Source organism: Platalea leucorodia (assembly GCF_965183815.1).
Source record: "Platalea leucorodia genome assembly, chromosome: 1".
Classification (NCBI taxonomy): domain Eukaryota; kingdom Metazoa; phylum Chordata; class Aves; order Pelecaniformes; family Threskiornithidae; genus Platalea; species Platalea leucorodia.
Window position 1 is genome coordinate 150,632,303 of NC_138823.1, and position 21,209 is coordinate 150,653,511.

General features: G+C 40.1%; 1 protein-coding gene across 8 annotated transcripts in view; it reads left to right on the forward strand.

Moving 5' to 3' along the window:
- ACBD5 (acyl-CoA binding domain containing 5) overlaps positions 1-21,147 on the forward strand; it is a 34,685-nt gene extending 13,538 nt beyond the window's left edge. For 4 of the 8 annotated variants that reach the window (XM_082322916.1, XM_082322918.1, XM_082322917.1 and 1 more), the window contains 8 exons: positions 7,502-7,639; positions 8,410-8,610; positions 9,341-9,447; positions 11,476-11,752; positions 13,093-13,292; positions 14,846-14,896; positions 15,194-15,303; positions 18,668-21,147. In XM_082322916.1, coding sequence (XP_082179042.1) covers positions 7,502-7,639; positions 8,410-8,610; positions 9,341-9,447; positions 11,476-11,752; positions 13,093-13,292; positions 14,846-14,896; positions 15,194-15,303; positions 18,668-18,722 — 1,139 coding nt within the window. In that variant the 3' untranslated portion in view covers positions 18,723-21,147. Of the gene's footprint in view, positions 1-7,501; positions 7,640-8,409; positions 8,611-9,340; positions 9,448-11,475; positions 11,753-13,092; positions 13,293-14,845; positions 14,897-15,193 lie in introns of all 8 variants that reach the window. The other 4 variants (XM_082322920.1, XM_082322922.1, XM_082322919.1 and 1 more) reach the window with 3 other exon arrangements.
- Positions 21,148-21,209: the final 62 nt, after the last annotated feature.

Genomic DNA, 21,209 nt, shown 5'->3' on the forward strand with positions numbered 1-21,209 from the left:
GACATGGGGACATCCTGGATCCTGGAATGATCTTACTATTCTTGCAAGTTACTGTAAATATCTAACAGCAGCTATTCTTTGTGTTCATTCTCACACATGATCATTGGCTAAGATGTTGACAGTAAGTTGGCAAAGCCTGGATCCATTGGTCTCTCTGCACATGCACCATGTAACTGAGCTGCCCGTGCTTGGTGGCCCTGTACTCTGGATGTCCAGTGGCCTTCGTGGAACTTGGTGCCAGTGCTGGGAATGCCTGTGGTGAAGCTGCTGTCTGGGCTGCTCCCTGTCAGGAAATCCCAGGCAGGTTGTCTCTACTGGCAGAAGGCCCAGGGGTGGCAGGGAGTAGTATGTATCTAAGTCAGTGCAAAAGCTTCGTAACCTTATTTATATGGAAAGTATCCTGACAAATCAAGGGAACAGGTACTGGTGATATGGATGGAGATGAGAAACTCTGTAGATACTGGAAAGTGTAAAGGTCCAGGATGGCTGGTCAGTAATCCTAAATACCATACTTACAAGTTAATATAAATGTCTAAGAAGCTGCTATTGTCTGTGTTTGTTCTTATCCACAAACTATTGTTTTGATGCTTATAAATGGTAAAGACAGACATGGATATTGTTGATTAAATTGTTTTTTGAAATACAGTGGCATCTCCTTGAGTGTAACAGCTTGAAAAGCACAAGAGCAGAGAGAGGAATGCTGACAAAACAAGGCTGTAGTCTTTTGGAGTGTATTAAAAGAAAAATAAAAAGGAGGAGAAGCTGCTTTTTCTCTGTTATAGTAAAGTTCAGGAAGACTAAACAACAAAAAAGGAAAACTCTATAGAGGAAGATCTGGCTGCTACGATCTGTGTGCTTAGGGAATACATTTTTCAGAGAGCTTACACTTAATGCACTTAAAAGTGATAAAACAGTGGTAGTTAAAGTAAGGAATTTTATATTTTTCTGTCTCTATTTCTGACAGACCTTTCTAATATCTCTTTTTATTTGTGATGGCAGCTCATTTGAGTATTGTAGAACAGATGTTACAGAGCAGGCTGGGCCCCTGGAAATTTTCTTTGTAGTGTGCTATATTAAAAAGAATGAAAGGAAATGAGGGTATAGAAACTCTTGTTCTTCTAGTTGAAGAACTTATTGCTCCCAGATGCTTGCATGTACCCCTCCTTTCTCACTGCAGTCACTCCTCCTAGTGGACTCCTTGCAGTATAGGGATACATCAGTTTCCAAAAGGAGGTGGACATTTGTGTAAATAAGTGCATTGGAAATGGCAGAATGTGGTTACATAGACTTTGAATTGAAGCAGGGAGCCTACTTGGATCAGGAACAAGCATGAAACATCAGGTTGTGATGGCAAGAAAAGAATTCTAGTTACCTGATTATCAAAACAATTTTGTACAGCATATAGGTCTCTCTGAGACTTAAAAATTTTGACAGAGCTTCAGTCTAAAATGTAGGAGTGCAAAGAGATCCCTATATAAGGTGATAGAAGTGTAGGTCATGGAAATAATCCTTTAGTGGCTAAGGTTTTGCTGCTATTAAGCAGATAGTAAAGTTATGGTATTTTACAAAAGTGTATAACTTCTATTCAATGGTGAGGGCATACACAGCTAGTTAAATGTTTTATGATGTGTTTCACCTGCTCTTGTAGACTGTTTCCTGATCACTGGTATTTGCAAAGAATGAAAGAGGCTGTGGGACTTGTGTGAGGATACTGTGTTGTTGTGGAGCTAAGCATCAGGACAGCTCCAGCAGTACGTGTTAATTTTATGTAAGAATTATGTGCCTGTTCAGAAAACCAAAAATATAAGGCATTTGAGAAAAACCTGCTAGGCTAGGTTTTCTTTGTAAAATGACCCTGGAGCTGGGGCAGATCCACAGAGGCGTTTCATAGAATCGTAGAATGGTTTGGGTTGGAAGGGACCTTAAAGATCATCTGGTTCCAACCCTCCTGCCATGGGCAGGGACACCTTCCACTAGACCAGGTTGCTCAAAGCCCCATCCAAGCTGGCCTTGAACACTTCCAGGGATGGGGCATCCACAGCTTCTCTGGGCAACCTGTTCCAGTGCCTCACCACCCTCATAGTGAAGAACTTCTTCCTTACATCTAATCTAAATCTGCCCTCTTTCAGTAAGCCACTACCCCTTGTCCTATCACTACCTGCCCTTGTGAAAAGTCCCTCTCCTTTTTTGTAGGCCCCCTTCAGGTATTGGAAGGCTGCTAGAAGGTCTCCCTGGAGCCTTCTCTTCTCCAGGCTGAACAACCCCAACTCTCTCTCAGCCTATCTTCCTAGGAGAGGTGTTCCAGCCTGCTGATCATCTTTGTGGCCTTCCTCTGGACTTGCTCCAAGAGGTCCATGTCTGTCTTATGTTGGGGGCCCCAGAGCTGAATGCAGTACTCCAGGTGGGGTGTCATGAGAGCAGAGTAGAGGGGGAGAATCACCTCCCTTGACCTGCTGCAGTCTGGGGATATGGTTGACTTCCTGGGCTGCAAGCGCAGATTGCTGGGTTGTGTCGATCTTCTCATCAACCAACACCCCCAAGTCCTTCTCCTCAGGGCTGCTCTCAATCCATTCTCTGCCCAGCCTGTATTTGTGCTTGGGATTGCCCTGACCCATGTGCAGGACCTTGCACTTGGCCTTGTTGAACTTCAGGAGGTTTGCACAGGCCCACCTCTCCAGTCTGTCAAGGTCCCTCTGAATGGCATCCCTTCCTTCCATTGTGTCGACCACACCACACGGCTTGGTATTGTCAGCAAACTTGCTGAGGGTGCACTCAATCCCACTGTCCATGTTGCCGACGAAGATGTTAAACAGTGCTAGTCCCAATACTGACCGCTGAGGAATGCCACTCGTCTCTAGTCTCCACTTGGACATTGAGCTGTTGACTGCAACTCTTTTGAGTGCAACCATCCAGCCAATTCCTTATCCACTGAGTGGTCCCGCTGTTAAATCCACATCTCTCCAATTTAGAGACAAGGATGTCATGTGGGACAGTGTCAAATGCTTTGCACAAGTCCAGGTAGATGACATCAGTCGCTCTTCCCTTATCTACCAACACTGTAACCCCATTGTAGAAGGCCACCAAATTTGTCAGGCACAATTTGCCCTTAGTGAAGCCATGTTGGCTGTCACCAATCACCTCCTTATTTTCCATGTGCCTTAGCATAGTTTCCAGGAGGATCTGCTCCATGATCTTGCAGGGCACAGAGGTGAGACTGACTGGCCTGTAGTTCCCTGGGTATTCCTTTTTTCCCTTTTAAAAAGAAGTGGGAGTTATGTTTCCCCTTTTCCAGTCAGTGGGAACTTCACTGGACTGCCACGACTTCTCAAATACGATGGATGGTGACTTAGCAACTTCATCCGCCAGTTCCCTCAGGACCTGTGGAGGCATCTCATCAGGTCCCATGGACTTGTGCACCTTCAGGTTCCTTAGATGGTCTTGAACCTGATCTTTTCCTACAGTGGGTGGTTCTTCATTCTCACGGTCCCTGCCTTTGCCTTCTGTGACTTCAGTGACGTGTCTAGAGCACTTCCTCGTGAAGACTGAGGCAAAAAAGTCATCGAGTACCTCAGCCTTCACCATATCCTGGGCAACCAGGTCTCCTGTTTCCTTCCAGAGAGGGCCCACATTTGACCTAGTCTTCCTTTTATTTAAGCTCCTAACTCCCATCTGGGTAACAAAAATTGCCTTGAAATATGTGGGAAGTTAGAAATCAAATACATATTTTTGAGAAACTTGGCCCTGTTATACAGGTCATTGAGAAGAATTGTAGTGCTGCCTTTAAAGAAACGTATTTAAAATTGCTCTTAGGAAATCTCTTAATAGAGCTGACAGAAGAAAATAAACATCTAGTGAAAGCTTGTAGAGAGGCTGTGTGGCTGTTCTTCACATCCTTTCCATCTTGCTATTTTCTTTTGTTAAATTCCTTCTGTTTGCATGTTGTTACTGTTACACAGCTCTTACTATATAGCATTAAAAAAACCCCAACAAACAATTGAGGCTTTTACAGTAGAATACAGGCTTGGGGAGGAGTGGCTGGAGAGCTGCCTGGCAGAAAAGGACCTGGGGGTGCTGGTCAACAGCCGCCTGAACATGAGCCAGCAGTGTGCTCAGGTGGCCAAGAAGGCCAATGGCATCCTGGCTTGGATCAGGAATAGTGTGGCCAGCAGGACCAGGGAGGTGACAGTGCCCCTGTACTCGGCACTGGTGAGGCCGCACCTCAAGTACTGTGTTCAGTTTTGGGCCCCTCACTACAAGAAGGACATGGAGGTGCTGGAGCGTGTTCAGAGAAGGGCAACGAAGCTGGTGAAGGGTCTGGAGCACAAGTCTTATGAGGAGCGGCTGAGGGAGCTGGGGTTGTTTAGTTTGGAGAAGAGGAGGCTGAGGGGAGACCTTACTGCTCTCTACAACTACCTGAAAGGAGGCTGTAGCCAGGTGGGGGTCGGTCTCTTTTCCTCAGTAAGAAGCGATAGGACGAGAGGAAATGGCCTCAAGCTGCACCAGGGGAGGTTTAGGTTGGATATTAGGAAAAACTTCTTCACCGAAAGGGCAGTCAGGCACTGGAACAGGCTGCCCAGGGAAGTGGTTGAGTCTCCATCCCTGGAGGTATTTAAAAGACGGGCAGATGTGGTGCTTAGGGACATGGTTTAGTGGTGGACTTAGCAGTGATAGGTTAACGGTTGGATTTGATGATCTTAAGGGTCTTTTCCAACCTAAACAATTCTATGATTCTATGATAATATAACTCCTTGTACGGCTACAGAGCACTACAGCTTTGATTTAGAAAACTGTCACAAATCTCACAGTTTGGAGTGGTAGGCAGCGAGATTAAAATAATAAACCAAGAGGGATTCTATAGTATCTAAGTGAGGGCAACAGAAAAAGCTGCTAACGTTTTGCGTGCAGTTGAAGTGGATAAACAGAAAGAATGAAGGGGTGGGTGGATGGGTGGGATTAGCATAAAGCAAATAAGGTTTTAAAAGCTTGCTTGACTCTTAATGATATTAAAAGATACATTCCTCAGCAAGTAGCCATTAACCTACCAACAGGGACTGTAGAAGTCACTACTAGTTGGGGCTCTGTTTAGTCTAACCCTATCACCCCCAGTATTAGTCATCGTTGCTGGTTTCTTAGGAGGTACTCGGAGTAACAAGGAGGATGACAGCAACCTTTGGTTTTACCATGTAGTAAAAGCGATTGGGGGTGGACCTGATGAACATAGCAGTGTAAGGGTTCTGAGGAAAAGTACACAATTAAGTGTGGTCTTTCAAGTGGCCAAAACTCTGTACAGTGCTATGTTCTTCAGAGTCTGCATCAAAGTGATGCCTCTTTATGGTCTTTAGGAACACTGTTGCTGAGAATGACTTTGTGGAAGAAACGTGACCCTGATGGATTTCAGTTATTCAGGTGTCCCATGGCATGGTACCATAAATCTGTTACTGTTGATACTTTCTATCAGTTCCACCTCTTTAAATATATGTGATGTATCACTTAGAAGTTTCCCCAAATGAATGATCTCCTTACTGAAATTAAGAGAGAACATGCTTGAATATTCAAAGACCTTCCCTTCAAAAAGAAAAAAATTAAATCTTAAGAAAAAAGCTTATGGTATACCTGGAGCTTTTACAATATCTTTGGTAGGGTGAGGAGGTTTACAGTTTTAATTCACCTTGCTTCGCAGCTAGTGAAGTTAGTTAGGAGCTAAATGTTCCTCCTAGTCTTGTCTTTCCTGTTTACTCCCACGACTGGGTAGGACACATGGATGATTGTGCCCCCACCCTCTTTGTTTCAAAGGGAAGGGTGATGCCTGCCTTACTATGCCAAGGGAGCTGTGTTTGTGCTTAATGCTCATGGTGTGAGGACTTAACCTGCTACCTTATCCTCCTCACACTGCTGCTTCTTAGAAAAACATCTCAGGAACTGGGTTTCACAATAAATAAAACATGCTTATGAGAAATAAACTGGCAATATGTTGGGATTTTTCTTTTGTGAAACAAATTTCCTTGCAAATAAGAAGTGTTCTTCAGTGAGGAGAAAATAAGCATATGATTGCTTATATTCTTGTAGTCTACAGGACAGACAATAGCTTTTCCAGTTCTCTTTTTACAATAAAGAATCATTTTCTTTAATCTTCAGGTAACAGTTGGATTAAATCAATCCAAAACAGTGATGCAGGGTGCTTATAGAAACCTTGCCTTGTGGTAAAACTAAGGTGAACAAGATATTTAGCATATTCATTATTTCTATGTAAAAAGTTAAGTTATTTTGCCCCCTTTTTTTTTAAAGCACTATGGATAAGCTTTGAAACTAGAAGAATGTGGGAAGGCTCTTCATTGCAAGATTAAAGCAGAAAACCCTTAGCTCTAAATTACCATGCAGCAAAGAAAGTAGGAGAGCTGGTTTGGCAACTCCAGTATAATTAGATATTATTTTGCTGTTAATGTTAAGCCTAAACGTAAGAATTAATCTTTCAAGGTTCTGACAAGGGAATGTAGAAATTATGCAAATGAAATGCTGTGGTGATAATTAAAACAGACAGAATTCAGCCTTGGAGTCAACATGTAAACTGTGCAAGTGTCTCACAGAAACTGTCCCCTCTTTGTACCTTAATCACTCTGTCCTAACACAGGAGGCTTAAATGATCATAAGGATGTATTTAACCATATCTTTTTTACAGCAGGTGGTAGAATTGGCCCTTAAATTCTCCATATTTTTTGAGAATGTCTACCTTGCAATTCTTTGTACAGTTAGAGTAAATTGTTTGTGATCCTTTGAGTGATCAAAGATGTGGAAAACAAGGATTTAGCAGTTACTTTGTCTATTTCAAGATTTGTTTTTTAAATATTTATGTAATTAGACATGCAAACAAATGCTCAGTGTATTTATTTCATCGTCTTTTTCATGGCAATCAGAGAATTTATTTCCATATGCCCTTTGCTAGATAAAGATCTGTATAAACTTGAGTCTTCTTACCACATTTTGCATCTGCTTAAATTGCTCCAGGAGAAGATGCATGGGATATTGTATTTACCTTCTTCAGAATCCTGTGGCTCACATAATTGAATAGAATGTTTCAAAATTTGCCTTTGAATTGAGAGCAATTTTGAGGCATTTCAGCCCAAAAGGAAACTTCTATAAAAACGCTGACTTCCAGGTTTAAAAGAACATGGCCACATCTGTCCTAGATAAAACGTTACTGTAGGTATACCGTAAATATGGGTAATAGACTTGGTCTGAGACTCAGTAGTGAAAATGGCCTGCTGTCTCTTTCCAGTAGGCTTCCTCAGAATTATTGAGAGTAGTCAGCCACTCTCTGGTGAGCCACAAAAGAGAAGCATTAAACCGATTAAGGAAGTGCTTACAGAAATAAAGCTGGCATTATTTGGTACATCATCTAATATGGAAATACTTTTGTAGAACTAAGACTAATAGTTGGGGGGGTGGTTGTATGCTGGTTTCTTTTAAAATGCATCTTTTTTTCCCTCTCTGAATTTTTTCTTAGACCTTAGTAATGTCATGAATTCCACTCCAAATATAAAGGCTGTGAATGGAAAAGCTGAAAGTAGTGATAGCGGAGCAGAATCAGAAGAAGAAGGGCTTCATGAAGAGGAGGAAAAAGAACTGCAGCTAAATGGAAAGGGTATGTTTTCTGCACTTGGACCATTGTCCCTTCCAAAGTTATTCTTAACCACCTAAGCAGTAGAAAATCCCAAGGGATCATGAATGCTGTACTTCTTCAGGAGAATTAGATGCAAATACATGTGGATGCATGGGTGAAGAATGGCAGTGTCTCAACCTGGGTTATAAGACTTAGAACTAGTACAAATTTGTGAGCTATGCCATACAATTTTTGACTCGGCTAGGAGGTTCTGTTGGTAGGCTAGCTAAAAGTCTATACCCTGTATTGTTTTGGTTTTTGTTGCCAGTGCTGTTTGTAAGAGCTGTGAATGGCTACCTGGGCTGTAACAGTAGAATTGAAAATCACTTTTTTTCCTTCAGAGAAAATAAAACAGAACTTTCAGTGAGATTCGTTTATGGGGACCATAAAGAGTTTTGAGAAATACCAGGATCAAGTGAAAACCAAATGAAATTACATATTTAGAATTCTATACATGTTTTCTCCTCCAAGGACATGAGGATAATTCTTTAATTTATGAGACACACCTACGTTTGATTTGCTTAGTTATGTTTTAAATATCATCTGCTCTTAATGCAAATTAAATTTTATATTTACACTTTTTACAAAAACAGAACAATCCCTGCGAATGTGAATCTAGGAGCATTTACATATTTTGTTCTGCAGATACATTATGCTTACAGTCCATTAGAAAGTTAGCTACTTGAAGAAATAGGTTTTGAGCTATTGGGTGCATAGCTTTCTCTTTGCAAGGTTTTCTTGTTCTTTTACAGACTATAAGAATGTGAAACCAGAATCAGCAGCTGCTAGGGATTTGGAAAGTATTGTTACTAACGGCTGTTACAAGGACAACTTTGTCCCAGATATGCAGAATGGCATCCAGACTAAATCTGCCCTGAATGGCTTGAACCCGGAGGAAGAAATAAAGAAAACGGAGCCAAGCCTAGAAGTAGCTAATAATAGTGCTCACCAAGGTATTGTTCTTGCAAGACCATATTTTGATTTGCACATATTTTTCTTGGAAAATATTTCTTTTTTTGAAGCTTAATCCTGGGATTCAGAGACTAGCAATGCTGTCTTTCAGTTGTAGAAACCTGAAGAAAGAATACTCTAAAAAAAATCAAATTTAATACCAGTTTAAAGTAAGGCTTCTTTTTTAGGATCTCTTACAGAGAGAGAGATGAATTCAGAGACAGAGAGGCCCAAACCCACAGAAATACAATTGTTTTCTTTTAAAAACATTATACTACCTATGCAAATACTATTTGCCTTTGAAAGCCAATTCGTAGTGAAATGAAAATCACTAATTTCTTATTTGTCTTTCTCAAAGGCTGAACATATTATAAATGCTAGTTTGTTGAAATTGATGTCTAAATATATAATTTTAAAACTAACAGATAACTTTAGGCAAAACTACTTTCTACTGAGCTTAGGAAGAAGACTGGAATGAATAAGGTAAAATTAAAATTATCAACTTATAATGCAGAAATGCCAGCATGAGGTATAGTTTTCCCATTAGTAGAAGTTTTATATAATTCCTATATTAATATAACCTCTTTATTCAGAATCTAACTTTAGGATGACAATGGTAGATAAAAGGGGCATGAGTTGAAGCTCACCTAGACATTTTAACTCATTGCTTTACCCTTTGCCAGGGTTGGCTTGCATTTACAAAGCATGTGTGCCTCTCTCCTTCCCATACAGGTGTAAATGAAGAGAGTACTGAGGAGGTCTCAGCAACTCAGCACTTAACCAGTGATTCAGACAGTGAAGTTTATTGTGACTCTATGGAGCAACTTGGACTAGAAGAGGTAGGGGTTTAGTATTCCTAGGTGTGTTTTGAAACTGGTATGCTTATTTTTAAATAGGTTCCTGTCAGGTGAACCGGGACATGCAGAGGTGAATGAAGTAACTCATGCATACCTTTCTGCTAATTGGACTATCAGTTTTTCGTTCTTTTTATTGTCAGTCTTTTACAACTTGGTTACTACTGATCTAGAAGCCTTGAAATTTTTGCCTCCAGAGAATTTATGTGAGGGGAAGGTATCAAAAACACTACAAACAAACAACTGTCAAGAACAACGGCACAAAGAAACAACTGTCAAAAACAACGGTACAGAGAAACTAAGGGCTGTGTCCACAAATGAATTTAAGGTCTCCTACCATATGTAGGGACCAGAATCCAGCTATCTCTAAGAAGCAGGGAGTGTCTTTCTAACAATGAGCTTTTTGCATGCTCTTTTTCTGGCCTGATGAATCCTGCATTTGTTTATTAGAATGAATAAAGAGTAAGCCTTAGCAGGGGGCCTGTAGGCCAGTGCCTGAAAGCGGCCTAGGTCTAAAGAAGTGCGAGATGACAATGATTTCCTGGTTCTCTTATACTCTCTTCAGCCATAATGTACATCTCTGACTTTGATATAAAAGGTGGGCACCAACGGTGCTGGCTTAGTTTTGATGCTCCTGTTCATTGTATTAACTGTAGTCTTACTTGACTTATTGGCTTGGACCTCCTTCAGAGGTCCAGTTTAAGTGTGGACTTTGTAGACTGTACTCAAACACCTAGTTTCCTGATTCTGGGGAGGAATATATGAATGATGCATGGGATCAGAAAGACCAGTAAGCACTCTAATGTTGCATCATTCTCTTGTCTAGCAGTTTCCTGAGGATCTAGAGAATTCCTTTTAGCAAATCAAAATTTTACCTAGTAATGAAGCACATTGGGAAAGACGATTAGGTAGCAGTGCTGCAAGCTCTCTTATCTACATAATTTCTCAATCACCTTGTGTATTGTTCAAGCTTGTTTGAGATTCTTTAATTGAAGTGGGTGGATAATTTGTCAGAATTTCCCAACCTGCATGAGAAAAGTTCTAGTTTTGAACAAATTAACAAATGTTCAGGTATATGTAAACAAATATACAAGTAGAACTACAGATGGATCAATTCAAACTAGAAGAGGTTCATTTAAAGAATTAAATACAGCTTTTTATTGTATTATTATTACTCTGTCCTTCAGTTTGGATGATATAGGTTTATGAACTGCTATTTGACAAATGGGATTTTGGCAGCAGTTTCCATTTCTTTGCCCCTTCTTTTGGTTATTTTGGCTTTTTCATGGAGTTATTTTCCAGCTAGCTGAGGTCCTCAGTCTGCTTCAGTGTATATTTGTGCAAGTGCTTGTCCTTGCACTGAACAAAGGGTTGCTTGAACCACCTTAAGGCAGTCCTGTTGCAGAACACGTAATTGTGACCTGATCAACGCGTGTGTCATCCATTTTTAATATCTTCCTACAGTACCACAGATTTTGAGTGAGAAGTTGATAGAATACCGTGCCTTCCTTTTGTTTGGTGCGAGGCACAGGGTGCAGCCAAGCTGTCTTGAACAGGTTGATAATAAACAACTCTTTGCTGTGAGTGTAAACACTGCCTACTCAAGGTTGCTAACAGCATGTGACTTTTGACAGTGTGGCTCACGAATCCAAGTTAGGATACCACTTCACTGTCTAGGAAGCAAAGCCAATTTTACAAGGGAAAAATGAACATTTTCAGATCTTAATGTTCTATTTTAGTGATTACTGAGTATTACTATATGTTAGAAATGTCTAAAGTAATTCCAAGTGGTATCACTGTTTTGAGAATATTTGCCTCAAATGCCTTTTCAATATGAAAAGGACGTTTAGACAATAGCAAGCACAAGGAAAACAACTGCTCCTGTTAAAAGAAAAGTCTTAATTCTGGGCAAACTATTTTCTTAAAGTGAAAGTAGAGATGATGCTTCTTCCTTTTTATTGGTTAACTGTCACATTTTACAGAATTTAATTACTTGCTAATGTTAATTTGTAGCCCTTGGAGATCATCACATCAGCTAAAGGATCTTTAAAGCATTCATCCCATTTCTTGGATGTAGATCACAGTCTTCTGTTAGAAAATACGGATTTTCCAAGGCACGCTTGCATGAGTTATGGGAATCTCCAACCTGGAAATACTGTAGAGGGAGAAGCTCAAGAACAAGGCGAAGTCAAGTGTGGAGGAGAAGACGGCAAAGCCAGTAATGGGGGCCCTCACAAGGAGAAGAAAGGTGGAGAAAAAGCAGATTTCTACAGTGTCAGAAGAGGGAGAGGTACTGTGCATGCTGCTTTTGTTTTCCTCACTCTCCTGACTGCCATAAATTACTGGTGCCTGAGAAGCACTTGTCAACATTGTCCAGTAAGATAGTCACGCTATATAGTGCTTCTGTCCTTCACAGTAAAAACAGATAACAAAATCCTAATTACAGTGGTAGCAATCAGTTTTGTCTTCGGAGTGTTTATTTCATCCATAAGAAGTATTACAAAAGGATTTTCTTGTGCTATGGAGATCTTGTATAAGCATATTGGCTTCTTCTGTTTTGGCTTACCTTAAACTCCAGCTGCTGTTTATGGCACCTGCCTTCTTAGAAATGTAATCTTCAAAACCTGTCTATGCTTGAGAAGAGCTTCTTTACAAGTTACGTATTTATTTTTAAATGCATATGCATTTATACCTCTATGGTGTCTTATTTGAAACCATGGAACATCTTGGAAAAGTATCAGTGATGCATTGTTTTCTATATAATTGGAGTGTTAGCCACACCTTTGGGTGATTCTGATACTATCTATTGCGATTCTTAAAACTTAATGATTCTCAATCACATAATAGTCCAGATGTTCAATTTATGTTGGGCCTCTGCTCTTTTTAATTCTGTAATACTTCTAATACTGTCACCATATTCCAGTGGTATGATCTGTAAAGTCAAGGATAAAGTTTATTTTTCTTGTACTAAAAAAAAAAAAAAGCCAGAAAGTATTTATTTATATATAGCATGCCTTTTTGTATGGCACCTATATGTGATCAGATGCAAAAATAAAAAAGAAAATCCAAATATAACATTTATCTTGAAAACTATTATGAAGAACATATTATAGTTTAACCACCTCCCATTCTCTGTTTTGTTTTACTTACGTTTGCTACTTGGAGGCGGAAACATGATAGGCTAGCTGTATATAGTTTAAAGGAGTACTGTAGGTTTCAAACAATTATCTTTTCTCATCACTCTATTCCAGTGTTCTTTGTTTTCTGGTTGGAGACTCTGCCAAACTTAAAATGCATCTACCCTTGATAATAAGACAGATCTTACTTTCTTTTCGCTAGGGCAGAATTTACTGCTGAACTTGACTGGATGTGAATTAATAATTTTTTGCTAAATGTTTATGCAGTTCTAAGACCTTGAATGATACTGTCACAGTGAGGCTGTAGGGAAGCATCTCAAATGATGTTGCAGTAACCTCCCAGTGCTTTTGAACTATCATAATATAGCTTATGATTAGGATTGCCACACTCAGTTTGGGAGGGAGAAAACTGAACTGTTAAAATCAAGTATTTTCCATAAAGTTGGTAGCCCATTCTGTGTTTTATGTATCTATTTTTTCTCCCTCAACCTAGGGCATAGACTTCAGCCTCTAGGAGATGGTTCACAAGGTGGACAGATGGGTAGTGGAGGGGACGGAGAGCGCTGGGGATCAGACAGAGGACCCAGGGGTAGCCTCAATGAACAGATTGCAGTAGTGCTGATGCGGTTGCAAGAAGACATGCAGAATGTCCTTCAGAGGTTGCATATGCTGGAGGCGGTTACAGCATCACAGGTATTATTCACTGAAGTTATTTGATTACTTTCTATTACAGTTCCTTGGATATTTTTATGCTTTTTCAGATTAAAATTTCAGATAATATTTTCTTAAACTGTAAAGACATTTCAGTTATATTTTGTAGCTTGTTCCAACTTAAAATTGGTACCTCCTCTCAGGAAAACAATTCAGGACTCTTGTACATGTGAGCAAAAACATGCATTTTGACCTAGAAATTAACCATATATTATTTTACTGATTTCTGATCAGACTAATATTAGCCATAGCTATTGATACACATTACACAGTCGCTATATGGAGATTCCATAGTTAATATTAGTAATACATGATCCCAGATAATTTCTTCATCAGTAGATCTCAAAGCATTTTCAAGTGAGAAGTGGTAAATGTTTGCAGGCAGAACGTCTGATTCCATTTTTCAGTTAGCAGAAGACTGATTCTTCATAGTGTTCTTTCCCCATGAAGTAATCCAGCTTTCTTGGAATTTCATATCATGTATACAAGATAGGCAAAAGAAGTCTTAAGCAAATGTAGATATTTATTGATGTAGTGTTTCTCTTTCTTTCTGTTTCAATGGAAATACTGTATATTTGGGAGAATAGAATGTGCTGTGAGGATAGTTGAACCAGCAACCTAAAAATGTTTGGTTTTGTTTGACTTGCTGATGTATTTTGATCTACCTGAGGATGAGTGTGCTGTACAAGCAGTATCCTATGGGATGCACACACACCAAATCTAAGGCAGCCAGGGAAAAAGATTTATTAAAACCATGATTTCGCTGTCACAGCTATTCAAGAATCTGATGTTTGGATACAGATTGATTTTCTTTTTTTGCCTGAGCAATATATGAAGAAAGAGTAAAAGATTCTTCCCCAGCAGTTCATGCTGCGCTCACTACCCTTACCTAAAGAGAAACAGAAGCTTCTGTTTCACACTTGCATAAATTAAGAAAGACGTAGAAAACTGACTGCTTTGTTTTTGTGGAAGCACCACAATAGTGTATGGGAATTGTCTTGAAATGTTCCTGATACTTCTCATTTTCTGGATTGCCTGGAAGATTTGGAACAGAGTATGCTCTTTCCTTTATGCTGTTAGACATGCCTGTAGCTATAGCTCAGGGCAGAGTAAAACAGTGCTTTTTGCCTTTGTAAAAACTACTGTTGAAACATGTAATCATGCAAATTAAGCTGCTGGGATTCCTACTCTGGGTTGCAACTGCTGGGACTGGACCAGAGTTGAGGAAGTTGCAATGACAAGCTGGACAGGGGGGGCCTGAAAAACTGTAAAGAGTTCCAGTAAGTGACACTGATTCATTTTTTAACACACAGAGATGTGATAAAAATGCTATAAAGAGTAATGGAAACATGAGAGGTAAGTTGGAAACTAAGTGGTGAAAGGGGGGTTGCATGGGGGTGGATCTGTTCCTTAAACTGTCATATATACAGATTGCAAAGCCTTCACAAGATGAAAAACTTCATATTTTGTGAAGCAGAAGCATTTTAATTGCAGTTTCCTTTTTAATACTTACCAGCCTTTGTTTGTATTTAAAGGCAAAATCTGCAACACTACAGTCAAATTATCAGCCCGCCTCCTCTGTCAAGGTAAAATATTGGTTTTTCTATTTGTAAAAAGCAGTGTGAATGGTGAAAAGAAGACGATATTAATATTTTATATCTAGCTCTTGGTATGTGCTTTTTGTATTGTCTCTCCCTTGACTAGGAGATTAAAAAATAATCTGTGTCTGAAGAAGTTATTTGATAGATTAATCGTTTTTCCTGGCCTTACTAGTATTTTCTACTTTGATACTGTAGCATTTGAAGTGGTTGAGAAGTATACATGTGGTATGCAATATGTGCACGCAGATTGCTGACTAGAATTTTTTTTTCTGTTTTCCTTAGAAACCATCATGGTGGCCCTTTGAAATTTCTCCTGGTATTTTAGCTTTTGCTATTTTATGGCCGTTTATTGCCCAGTGGTTGGTACATGTGTATCTTCAAAGAAAACGAAGGTAAAGATGTGCATTCGATAGGGCATATATACTGCATTTCATCTCTTTAAACCAATACGTAGTATACCGTGTTATTTAGACAGGACATAAAATACTGCCTTCATGGAAAAGAACAATGCAAGGGTATGCTGTCAGTAAGGCTTTGACAGTGTATCTGAAACATCAGGTCAGTATCAAAATGGGGAGCTTGATAGTAATTGCTTTGGTAAATCCTGTTTCCTTGAGTTCTCTGTTTCAAGGCATGTCTTGCTTAATGTTCCGTTGTATGTATTAGTGACTCATAGCTCTGAAGATATCAGGATAAACAGATTGTACAGTAGAGTCCTTGGTATGGTTATGATAGGAAGGTGCGTGTTTCAGTCCCAAGAACTCAAGCCAAATGCACAAGAAATTCTGGAAGCTAGTAGGACTGCTTTCCATTAGCTGGGAATTCTAGGAAGAGACACGTATAGTTTTCTTTGCCTTGAAAGTTTCTCAGCATAAGAAAGTATTGGTTAAATCGACTTTATATGTGGTATGCTGTATATGTGGCAATTTAGGTTAAATCCATGAAGTGTGATGCAGGATAAATAATTTCAGTGAGCATACACTAGTGGGTGAGGCTGGATAGCTTGGAGGCGTCTCCATGACATTCTTTGACCCTCTCACTCCCAATATCCTCTTGAGCCATTCTCACTGCTTCTGGACTCCCTAGTCCTGTTGTGCCATGAGAAATTTTTTTCCTATCAAATCCTTTGCAGAGTCCCATCTGTCACCTATTTCTTATTTAACATCTACTAGCACCTTACTACGTTATTTTTGTAATATCTGCTTTGGCTTCCTTCAGCTGGACAGTTGTACTCTCATCTTACCTTTTCTCAACTCTGTAAGCATTAGAAGATCGAGTGAATGTTCTTGAGTTGCTATGTACTTACTTGAGCCTCACACATGACTTTGGTAGTTTAGTATGCTCTTAAGTTTTTTCCTCTCTGTCAGTCTGCAGAGAGTCTGCATGTGTGTAGATCTTACTAGAATTAGCTTAAATTGTTCTACTTTTTTAATGTTTGACAGTTTCCATGGCATAGGTTTCTCTCATATGGTGAATCACAGAAACACAGAATGGTTGAGGTTGGGAGGCACCTTTGGAGGTCATCTGGTCCAACGCCCCTGCTCAAGCAGGGCCACCTAGAGCCAGTTGCCCAGGACCGTGTCCAGATGGCTTTTGAATATCTCCAAGGAGGGAGACTCCACAACCTCTCTGGCAACCTGTGCCAGTGTTCAGCTCTCCTCATAGGAGAGATGCTCCAGTCCCTTAATCATCTTCATGGCCCTTTGTTGGACTCCCTCCAGTATGTCCATGTCTCTCTTGTACCCAGAACTGGACACAGCACTCCAGGTGTGGCCTTTCTGGTGCTGAGTAGAGGGGAAGGATCATCTCCCTCGACCCGCAGGGAGGAGGGGTAATGGACCCTGCAATACCATTGGCTGCCTTTGCTGCAAGGGCACGTTGCTGGCTCATGTTCAGCTTGGTGTCCACCAGGGCCCCCAGGTCCTTTTCTGCCAAGCTGCTTCCCAGCTGGGCAGGCCCAGCATGTCCTGGTGGCTAGAGTTCTTCCTCCCCACGTGCTGGATTTGGCGTTTCCCCCTGTTGTACTTCCCGAGGTTCCTGTCAGCCCATTTTTCCACCCTGTTGAGGTCCCTCTGGATGGCAGGACCACCCTCTGGCCTATCAGCCACTCCTCCCAGTTTTGTGTCATCTGCAAACTTGCTGAGGGTGCGCTCTGCCCCATCATCCAGATCATTAATAAAGACGTTAAACGGGACTGGACCCAGTACCAAACCCTGGCATATGCCGCTGATTACTGGCCTCCAACCAGCCTTTAGTCACTGACCACCAGCCTCCGGGCCCAGCCCATGGTGTGGTAAACAATACAAGGCCCACGAAGGCTATAGGGCTGCCAGGGAGTTACCCCATCTCTGAGCCGTCGGCAGCAGCAGCACTCATGTTACTTGCACTGTCTGATGAAACTGGAGGTTTCACTACTAAGGCTTTTAGGCAGTGGCACACATTTTCCTTACTTTCTGCACTGGTACATGGAGATTTCCATTTCATCAGCAAGGACAACGTTTTTAAAATCAATACAATTTTTTTAGTATCTTATGTGAAGCTCCTATGAGCTTTAGTTTTCTTTAGCTAATAGCTCTTGAATGGCCATGTTCTCTCTCTCTGAACAGAATGCTCTTCTTGTAAACCTTTTTTGATCGTCTGTTCTGACCTCTGTAGCACCCTCAAATCAATTCACAGGTTCGGTCAGAAATGGGTTTTTAGAAAAGCACCCTTTCCAGCAATTTTTCTAATATATTGTTCTAATGATTCAGAGCTTAAATGAATAAACAAATGGTACATTATTTTTAGTTTGAATTTGTCTAGCTTCAGCTTTCATCCACTGGATTTTTCTAGATCTTTATCTACTTGACAAAGAGCCCGCGATGTGTTTTCCATGGGTATTTTATTGCTATCGCCAGGTCATCTCTTAATCCTTTCCTTAACAAAACAGATGGAGCAACTGGAATCTCATTTTAAAATTGTTTTCTGGTCTTGGGATGATTCTGGTGGCTCTTGCCCGAACGCTCCACAGTTTATCAACATTCTTTTTGAGTTCTGGACACCAGGATTTGTACCACAGTCTACTAACGGTAATACCAGCATCTCTGTGAGCCACAGAGATAGCATAGCCCCAGACAGTCCTTGTTTTGTTTACGCATTCATGGATTGTATTAAGAAGAGATGAACTTCAAGAACAGAAACAACTAAAGAAATGTCTGTGTTCTTCAGCTTTCCTCTTTGTTTCTGAAGAAATCTACCCATAGCCAGAATTTAAGGACTATCTGCTTCTGCATCACCCTTCCCTCCAGAGTTCCATCTCCTTTAGCGATGGGTGGGAAGCTGATCAAGTACATTCAGAGAGAAAACGGAATTGCGAAACATGAGTCCTTCTCTGTTGTCCCATTGCCAGTTTCAGCTTGCGCTCTGTTAAGGTGTGTAAGCTTTTAGGCAACAGCTGTACACAGTGCATGTATTGACCATATGTTTGTACTTCTGGCTTTAAAATACATAAACTGTCCTGGAGCAGAAGCCAGGTCTGTGCTACCACGTGAGGTTTTCTCATCGTGAAGCTGTGGAGCCATGACTCCTGAACTCCTGCACAGTGGAGCAAATTCCATGGAACCGGTAGAGAGAAGGCCTTCTGTAGCCAACAGCTTTGTGTTTAGCTCGCATCCCGGGGAAGGGGCAGCTCAGCTCACTCTTGGCACCCTCCTGTACGGCGTTCTGGCTGCTTTAGGTCTCCTTCTGAGCCTCTTAACCTGTCTCCTTCCTTTATAGGGAACTTAACGCTGAAAATCTGGGTACTCGTGTTGGAGAAAGCTTGAAAACCTGAATCCTAAGGGCTCTCAAACCAGATCACAGATGATAGAAATACATTTTTAATAATAATTGAGAGTTATTTAGATTCAGCTCACAATTTTAGAACGTTCTGATTGCATGTTTTCTGGAGTCACTGGAACACCAGCTCACAGGTGTTGCTCTGCTGTGAGCCAGCAAACCACCGACTGACGTGGTCAGGGACCGTTCTGAGGGATTTCACCTGCAGGCCAGAATTCTTAGTGATGTTTTGAACTCCTCGGCGTGGGTTGTGCCAGTTCTGTAAAACTTGCAGATCGTTTTGTAACTTAAGAGGGTGTATGTACAGGTATCCTGAAGCAGTGTTGTATTTTAATGGATTGGAAATCATCATTCACATGTAACCTTAATTGATTTGTTTGTTTAGATAAATGAAAAATCATCTCATAAGTGAAGGTACATTAATTTATTTGGTTCCTCTTCTAGAAAACTGAACTGAGAATTCATGACTTTGCTTAAAGACTGCTAGGAGAAGATGGCCCTGGGAAGCGAAGGAATTCAGAATTCTCATAGAATCTCAGAATCTGGGATTATGTTCCTTCTGTTATAGTAGTATTTTGTACTACCTTTGAGCTAAACATTTAAGGACTAATGCTATTGAAACTTGAATGATTCACAGCTCCTAGGTTACAAATAAATTTAATAATTCCAGCCTCAAAACCATATGAACATTAATTGTTTTGGAATGTGCTTGTGGATGGGCCTTCAGTAATTACTGGTCTTGCTGATATCAGATGATGAAGAGAACATCATCTTTGTAAAAGAATAAGTAAGTGAAAAATACGTAAAACTCTCACTTTAATATAGAAATGATTTTACAGTCACAACATCCCTGCCTGTTTTTCCACAGGGTTACATATTATCAGATGTAAGCACCAATAAAGTATGAATTCAATACATTGTAAGCTGTTGGAAAAATACAATATAGCTCTGAGGAATTCAACTGGTTATTTTTGCTGCTAAACAAGTGTGGGGCAAATTTCCATGCAAATTGGTCAGAAATGAAGTTTAAGCCTTCACTTATCCTTTATGATTGTAAAGGAGATTTGGGAATTGATATATGTCTTGAAAGTTAGAGCCATTAATGACAGAGGGACTGTCAAACAGAAGTAAGTTTGGAAACAGCGAGTGGTACAAGGGATCCATCTAAAGAGGCTGCACCTTGTATGTTTAACTTTGATAATTGTATTCTTGTTGACAACAGCTTGTTTTACCTGAAATGCATAGTTTAGGCACAAGGTGTTTTAAAGCGAGATGAAAGCTAGCTCCGTAAGTATATCTATCTCGTCAGATTTTAAAAAGCTCAGTGCACTGTAAGTTTTCTGTTGTCAGTTTATGTTAAATTAAAATAAGATTTAATCTAGCCCTAATCTATTGTGGACTTTTCCCAAGTCACATTACGAAAAATATCAGTTCTGGTATTTCTTTCTGTCTTTTATTCTTCTACTTCCTTTCAAAACAAAACTTTTCAGCTAATTTTGGGGTTGATTCTCTCCCCCCCCCCCCCTATTTATTAACCAATATATAGATAGAGTTACAACCTTGTGAAGTTTGCTTGATTAAAGCATGCTTTACACTTAATTTTAAAATAAATTAATATATAAGTAAGTTGTCTATATATCTGGAAAAGGGAAATGCACTAAAACTAGGTTTGACAGAAAACTAAGACGTTGAGTTGCTATAAAGAATTACATCATAACATAACTCGTGTTTAAGATCTGAATCTTCAGAAATTTCACCCTATTATTGATATGCTTTCATTCTCCACCTGGACTACATACTACAAATAGTTTTTGAGGAAATTTATTTTTTGTCCTTCCTGAAAATCTTTTATAGTTTGGAAAACATTTTTCATACAAGCTATACTGTATAAAGATGTAATCACAGAATGTAATGTTTGTTTTACCAGAGCAATTTTAATCTTGTTTTTAGTTGTGTGTTTTTTTTAAGAGTTACTTTTCCCCTCTTCTGATTTTTCTTATTGTAAAGCTGAATTAAAAAATAAAATAATCAGAACCTCTTTGAAGACTGCTGTAACGATCAGATGGTTTCACGTGCCAGAGATGAGTTTTGCCGTGAGAGGTACTGAAAACTCAGGTTTGAACAAAGCTTGTGCTGGAAGGGAAGTTCCGCTGGGACCTGAAGCCACTGTGCCTGTAGCTTCAAGTTCCTCGAGTGATTGACTTCTTTTATCATTAAATGATAGAAATGATCATGCAGGAAGGATGGTCTAGCCTGAAGGTCACTTTAAAAAAGAAAACCTCCTGCAGCAGCATGTCTTCTGCCAGGAGGAGGCACCCTGCCGTGCCTCCCCCCTGTCCATAAGGTACTTCACTGTTAACTTCCCACTGGAATAAATGTAGGCGTGTGCCATCCTTGTTATTTATTCATGTTTCAATAAATCAATCCCTTAATATTTTGTATTTTATCTTGAACTTTCTGAACGTCAGTAACTGCTGTACGT